The following is a 7,965-nucleotide window of genomic DNA, read 5'->3' as shown; positions in this document are numbered from 1 at the left end:
CAGTGAAGCACCTCTGGGGCTGCTGGAGTGCGATAGTAATAGAAACAAAGCAATCAGAGTATGGGTCTGTGCCCCAAACCATCTGGCAACAGCTGTGCTGTTAAGCCACCTTCAGATTGTACCAGGAATGGCTTTTGAAAGAAGGTTCAGATAAAATTTAATTATAAAGCTGTTACCTTGGAAGCAAAGGAGAAATGATCTAACTCAATTCTAATTACCTTCACTCTGCTAAGCTGAAATAAAGGAAACAAACATTAAAAAACATTACTAATAAATATAATATTTATACAATTAGTATTATTGTTGTTGATTTTGTTGTCATTTGTCTATCTACCCAGTTGTTGTAGGATGGTTTGAAAAAGATATATAACATCATTTTCAGTCTCAACAAAATGCTCCAATTCAAATGCAGTTTGCAGCTACCACCATCATAATACAAGCACTCGGTATGTATACTCTGTATGATACATGTATATATGTATCTTAATTACCAAACAACATCACATTTCTTAGGTGCAATATCCAATGTTTTGAACATAAATATAGTGTAATTGTATTAGCAAACTACTATCTGTGATGTGAAGATGTAGTGGTGTAATGGTGTCCTAATCAGAGAATGGAGTTACACTCCCTCTGTTAGAGTTGTGACGTTCGCGAACGAGCCGATTCTTTTGAACGGCTCATAAACATGAACGATCGGAGCCGAGTCGCGGCTGGGGGAGAGCCGTTCTTTCCGTCGTTCTTTTTTCCCTATGCGTGTTTAAAGCAGACGCACACAAATTAACTCCTCCTTCGGTCTATGCATAGGGTCTATGCTCCCTGCCCCTCCGCTAGAGACAGAACACTTGAGGGGAGGGGCGCACGCGCAGGAGTGTTGTGCATGCATTCTTCACGTGAGTGCTCCAGTGCAGTGGGGAAAAAAAACCCTGCGTGCCTCTGTCATTGATTAGGAGCGGAGCCATGACTCGTGCACGCTGCTGTCACGGTTAAAAAAACAAACACACGTGCACGAGTGCCTCTCTGTCTCAGTGCCAACGTAGTAGCCGGTTGTTCGAACGAAGAAGACACACACACGTCTGAAAATGAGTCAGAGGAGAAGGAGCAGCATTTGGGGGCACTTTTCTCGCGAAGAAAACAGTAAGGCTAAATGCAGCATTTGTCAGAAAGTCATTTCATTCAAGTCTGGGTCAACAAATAATTTACACAGGCATTTGAAGACTCAACACCCAACAGTGCAGGTCACAGGTTTGAGAGCAGAGCCAGACTCAGACAACAGCAGTGACACTGATGTGTCCATTGCCTCCTCTGCCTCCACATCTGCATCTACAGTAGCCTGACCCCACTGGGCCCACCACATTGCCTAGCCAGGCAGGACCAAAAAGGCAGACATCCATCAGTCAGTATTTACCTCCTGTCTTGACCCCATTAAGACAGGAGAAGATAGACGAAGAGCTGGCAAAGATGATAGCCACTGACTTCCAGCCTTTCTCAATAGTGGAGGACACAGGATTCAAAAAATATTCACAGGCGCTCAACCCCTCCTACATTCTTCCAAGTAGGAAGACACTTGTCAAGAAGGTCACAGATATGTATGACAGGGAGACAGCATCTTTGAAGAGAAGGGTGTCAAAAGTACCAGCTGTCTGTTTAACCACAGACTGTTGGACTTCAAGAACGACAGAATCATATATGTCTGTAACCTGTCATTTTATTGAGGATTTCCGTGTGGCTTCCTGCGTCCTGGACTGTTTTGAATTCAGTGAGCAGCACACAGCAGATAACATTGCACAACCGCTACTTAGTGTTGCAGCAGAGTGGGGGGTGGACAAGAAAGTAGTGTGCTTCCTAACCGATAATGCGTCAAATGTTACAAAGGCAATACAAACCATTGGATGGATGCACCTACCATGCCTGGCCCATACCATTAACCTGGTGGTCAGAGATGCCCTGAAAGCTCCAAAGCCCATCATTGATAAGGTCAAAGAGGCAGTGGAATACTTTCACAGAAGCACTGTGGGGGCACAAAAACTGAAGGAGACTCAACTACAAATGAATATGGAGGAGCTCCGACCCAAACAGGATTGCCCTACAAGATGGAATTCCACCTACTACATGTTGAAAAGCTTTATTGCCAGTAAAAATGCCATAATCTCCACCCTGGCCGTCACCAATGCACCTGTCCGCCACCTGTCCCAGGAGGAATGGACCACAGTGCAAGAATTGTGCACAATCTTGCAACCATTTGAGGAAGTCACTGTGGAACTCAGTGCAGAAAGGTATGTACTAGCTCAGCTGCTCTACAGTATATTTCTTTAGCATGCATGCATATTACCTGATAATAAATTATGAATGTTTTATACCATAATAGATATCTGTATAATACAGTGAAGTCTATATCATTGTCAGTAGATTTCTGTAGCCTTCATGCCAATTTACTGATAATAAATTATGGATATTTGATAATAGATATCTGTTTAATGCATTGTAGTATTTATTATTGTTTCAGTTTTAAAATTCTAACATTATTTTTTTTTCTCACTAGCTACTTGACAGCCTCGAAGGTCATAGTGCTGGCCAGGGGACTTCAAAGAGCCACCAGTGATTTCCGGCGAAACACTACAACAGCAGCAGCGCAAGGTGTGATCGACAGTCTGTGTGCAAGTATGTCAACGCGATTCCACAAGATTCATGCCAACCACATACTAGCAGATACTGCTGCACTTGACCCTCGTTTTAAGAGGATGGCCTTCCCTGATGGCAGAACAGCAGATGAGACGTTTCAAAGGCTGTCAACTGCAGCAGCAAGAATAAGCAGTGGCACACCCATCCAGCAGCAACCAGCTGTGGAAGGACTGGAAGGAGCAGGCAGTGGTGCTGGATCAATAGTCTGGAGCTATTTCCATGAGGAAGTAAGGGTGGCAACAATTATTCACATTTTTTTCTCTAAAAATCTCTAGAATGAAATCAGTCTAATATCTCAGTCTAAAACTTCCACTAGCTGTAAATCACATTTAATCTGTGTACTGCACATGCTGTACATATGCAAATCTACTATTGTCACTTGTAATTAAATGCTAAACTGCATTTCATTACTCTGTTCTCTTACACTCTATAATGACAATAGTTGAATCTAATTTAATCTAATCTAATCACAATCTCACAAAAATGGTATCTCCCATTGTTATATCTCTCACCCCTATGAGCAGGTGGCTGGAACAGTGGAAGCCAGGAATCCCACCGCCGATGCTGTCATGGAGGTGCGAGCCTACCTGGAGGAGCCTCTTCTTCCAACACATGAGGATCCCCTCAAGTGGTGGGAGAGTCGAGCCCCTGTTTACCCCAGGCTTAGCAAGCTGATGGCCAGGAAGCTTTGTGTTGTGGCGACATCAGTTCCCTCTGAGAGAATATTCTCGAAAACTGGCCAGATAATCTCAGAGAGGAGAAGTCGCCTTAAACCCAAAATGGTCAGAGCTCTTGTCTTCCTTAATGCAGATTTGCCCAAGGACAAGAGAGAGAGGCAGAAAAAGCCATAAAGTCAGGAACTGCTTTGTATTTATTTACATAGCATTTTGTGTCATTTAAAACTTGAAGGGGCTGATGTCCTATTTGCAGTTTACAGTGTTAATAGTAGTAGTAGTAATAGTAGTAATAGTTGACTGTATGTAAACATTTCCATTTTATTTATTCTAATTTTATTTACAGTATACTGACTGATTTTTTGTTTTCTGTCAAAATGTTCTTTGTTGTGATACTGTTCTACATTTTTGCACTAAAAGCTGTTTTGCACAGAAATTCATTGCTGCCGGCTTTGTTTTTAATGTTTATTTGTGAGTAGGTATTGTATGAATAACATAAGTCAGCATAGCTTTACACATACACACACTCACATTGTACTAAAGGTAGCCTAAATCCAAAATAGTGATGTCACTGTCTAAGCAGAGGGAATATAGTCCACACATGACAAATGAGGTAATAATCAATATTTCAGAAAACTCAAACTCAGATATTGGTGTGTAATTTCAGAGTTTTAATTATTTGACTACAAATCTCAAATCATCATTCCTCCCAGTGATTATTTCCAGGATAAACTGAGATGCCCCCAAGCTGGATTCTCAAAACTGACTAAATTTAAAAAGAGCCAAAAGAGACATTCTTTTGAATGGCTCTTTGAAAGGAACGGATCGCCAAGATCCGGATTCCCTCAAAGAGCCATAAATCCCATCACTACCCTCTGTGTGTAGTCTAATCTGAGCTGCTCTGTTCTAGGTTATGGTGCACTGGTGCATGTCAGGGCATGTTTAGTGCCCTTACATGCTAACTGCTGGCACTCACACACCACACTGTAAAAGTGAAAGTGCAGCCTGAGACACTGAGTCAGAGATCAAAGAGTTAAATATATATATATATATTTTTTTTTTTTCAAAAGAAAAAAAAAAAAAAAAGAGTTAAATATATATATATATATATATATATATATATATATATATATATATATATATATATATATATATATACATATATATATATATATATAGCTAACGTACCATGCAGTGTGGTGCTGTCAAAAGTGTGTGAGTTTCTGTCTCCTCCCATATACAACTGACTGTTAATGTCACTTAAAGTCCATACATAGATCACATGATCAAAGCTAAATCTTTGACAACTAAGCCAGCAACAACTTTGCTGATGACGACTGATGACAACTCTGCTTAAGACGACCTTGACATGCAGCTGTAAATGCTAAGAAAGCAAGTGGAACTTAAGATCTTTAAAGATGTTTTTATTTTCCTTTATCGTCATTCAGAAAATATACATGTTTTTAAAACACACACACAAAAACTGATCGAGAATCAAGGGTTTAACAAAATAGTTTAAGTATGTCTAAATATACCTTAAAGAGCAAATCAGTGTAGCTGCTAAAGAATCTGCTTTATTGACCGACATCCCATCATAACATGGCAGATGTGAAAAGGAGATGAGACCACTAAGAGATCGCAGGGTAGTGATCTTATCTTCAAGTGCATTTGTCATCTACTAAAGAGAATCACAGAAGGTCTTGTGTGGTCCCAGCGATAATCTATTCTCAATGATGAGCAAGAGGAGTCAGCAGTAAAACAACCTGCAGAGAAAGAAATTAATATTGCTCAGGGGTCAGATCAATAAACACAAAGCATCAGTGATGTCTCTCACTGCCCTCCCCATGCTAACCAGCTGATAACACAATCTATTCACTCCTCTGCCCTCTCTCACACTCTCAGCCATGGAAATCAATCACAGAAGTGAAGCCACTCATTGTGTCTTAACACCCAGCATGCATTTTAGATGAGAGGCCATTCAAGTCTAAGATAGACACCATGCACATTTTGTGTGTGTGCAAGTGTGTCCTACAAATGTGAGAAGACAGTGTTTTAAATGCTTCCATAATACAGTATAATTAATTTTGAACTGACAAAATGAGCATTCAGAGGAACAGCACTCTCTATAAAGAGTTATTTAGACTGGATCAGTAAGAATTTTGGATTTTGACCTCAGGGGGACTGCAAGCCAGCAACCCTCTCTCTCTCTTTCATTTGTCCTCAATAAATATGACTCCACCGCGATTGCTTCATAAGTTGTGAGAAAGCTGTAATGATTTCTGTGCATTGCATTTGGATGCCAGGTGGTTTTGTGAGTATCAAATTGAATATGAGTACATGAGCTGTCTGAGGGCAGGGCAAGATTTGCTGCTCACTAGATCAAATGTAACAAGGTCTAAAGAAAGATTGCTTGGTCACTGCTACAACCTCGCAAGTCATTAAGGACCTAGTATGCATTAATAATATCAATATCAATCAATTTGGGATCACAGTACAAATAAAGGAAACACATCATCAGCAAGTAAGAAATAAATAGAAATATTTTAGCATAAAATACTGATTCACAGTATGAACTGTAATAAATCCAAAAACAAAATTGACCGAACTATACAAAGAGTTTAAAAATATATAGCTCTTGTTTTGTGGATATGCTCACATATGTTCTGTCTCCTTTAGACGTGATTTTACTTTGAAGTCTTTTCTACTTGGTGCCTTACAATTAATTAAAATGAAAAAAATAATTAATTTCTATAACAAGCTGAAAGCCAGAAGCAGAATTTGGTGTAATGTGAACAGGTAACTGAGTGGTTGTTAGAACTTTAGCAGCTGAGATGGAACAGTGTGAACAATTTGGGATTGACTAGTTGATGTAAACTTGAATTGAAACTGAATTACTCTAACAAGGAAGTTATAGCATGAGTAATATACCCTGTCTCGTAAGTTAAAAAGACTGATTCAATTCCTCTCACATTTCAGTGTTATGATCCTGCTCCAGCCTCTGCCCTTCTTCCTCCTTGTTTCTTTTCTCCCATTGTTCCTCATCTGTTTGTTTTGACCTGTCTCTCTCTCTGGCTCCCTCTGTCTGTCACCTCTCCCTCATGTGTCTCTCTCTCTCTCCCTGTCTCTCTCCCTCCTGCTTCACCTGCTTCACCTGCCTGCATTCTGTCTTGCTGATTGCTACAATTAGTTTCAGCTGCAGCAATCAGTTCACACCGTTCACCTGTTCTCCACCTCACTTCCACCTATTTAAGCTCTGCCCGTTCATTCACTCCCTGCCGGATCATTGACCCACATGCCCTCTGTTTTGCACTCTGTTTTTGCACTCTGTTTTGCACTCTGTTTTGCACTCTGTTTTTGCACTTTGTTTTTGGACTCTGTTTTTGGACTCTGTTTCTGGACTCTGTTTCTGGACTCTGTTTTTGGACTCTGTTTTCCCCTCCTCTGGATTTCCCTCACTTGGACTCAGCAGTTCTTTTGGATTCTAGCTAGCCCTGTTTTTGTCCCCAGCCAGTAGCTCCAGTCTCGTCTCCGTTCACCCCAGATTTCCTGAGCCTGCTTCCCTACCCCTTCTGTTCAGTTCCCCCATTTTGTAAGTACCCCTCCCTTGCTTAGTTTTGTTTGTTCTAGTTTAGTGATCTGCTGTTCTCGAATTCATAGTGTTTGTTAGTGGTTTGGTTTAGTCTTGTTTCCCCTCAGTTCAGTTTTCCATTTATGTATTGTTTTTGTTCCCTGATAAAATAAAAGCCTTTCCATAAATCACATTTCCACCAGTCTCTCTATGTCTGCGCCTGGGTTCCCCAGACCCCCCCGTAACATTCAGGGCTGAAGGAACCATGACTAAGTCTGTTTTGTTAAGTTACTCACAATAGTCACAAAATTGCTGAACCCTGAATTCTTGCAGATGGATGTCCTTATCAAATCACAACAATCAGAGCTGATTAAGGCATGCTTTTAGTTGATTGGTATCAGCACTAACCTAAGCCCAATTCTTTGTTTCTTTGTTGTCATCTGTTTTCGCGAAGCAGAAAGTAATGGTTTAGTGCTCAACACCAGCTTTCATAACTGGTTGACTGGACTGAACCAGATAGTGGAACAGTAATAAATGGCTAGTAACACTAATAAACATTCCACAAGAAAATGAGTCAGGCTTGCTTTTGTGGCCCTATTGTTTTCTTACTGCTATGAAGAACTGCCGATATTCTGCCTGTTTGGAGCTTAAAGGTCTCAACTTGTATTACAGCGATTGCTACAGGAAGTGGCCTTGCTTCTCCCACCTGAGGACACTAATAATTAATCCACGGTAAGGCCAGAGCTTCATTTTTTTTTTTTTTTTTTTAGTTTTGTTTACCATACTGTATGAGGAGACAACACATAGATGAACAAAAATGCTAAGGAAGTATAGAATACATTTTGGCACTTTCAAATCCCAAGTGAGCTTTGAGCACCAGCATCAAACTGGTCGCTGCAAGAACTAATATTGATCTATCCTCCATAAACCACACAGAAAACTCTACTTAATGATAAATGGCTGGCTCCCTGGCTGTGATCAATGAGCAGCTTTGCAGAATGTCTCTGTGACTGGTTGAAACCAGGGTCATTGCTTCTAAAA

General features: G+C 40.5%; 1 protein-coding gene across 1 annotated transcript; it reads left to right on the top strand.

Moving 5' to 3' along the window:
• The first annotated feature begins 968 nt into the window (after positions 1-968).
• Positions 969-3,533, top strand: LOC129347735 (E3 SUMO-protein ligase ZBED1-like). Its single transcript, XM_055005697.1, has 3 exons — positions 969-2,276; positions 2,543-2,909; positions 3,207-3,533. The coding sequence occupies exons 1-3, from the start codon at positions 1,462-1,464 to the stop codon at positions 3,531-3,533; spliced, it is 1,509 nt and encodes a 502-aa protein (XP_054861672.1). The 5' UTR covers positions 969-1,461.
• Positions 3,534-7,965: the final 4,432 nt, after the last annotated feature.

The sequence above is a fragment of the Amphiprion ocellaris genome, chromosome 20 (genome assembly GCF_022539595.1).
Source record: "Amphiprion ocellaris isolate individual 3 ecotype Okinawa chromosome 20, ASM2253959v1, whole genome shotgun sequence".
Classification (NCBI taxonomy): Eukaryota; Metazoa; Chordata; class Actinopteri; family Pomacentridae; genus Amphiprion; species Amphiprion ocellaris.
The sequence above is the reverse complement of the archived record's forward strand: the minus strand, read 5'-3'. Positions and strand labels throughout refer to the sequence as shown.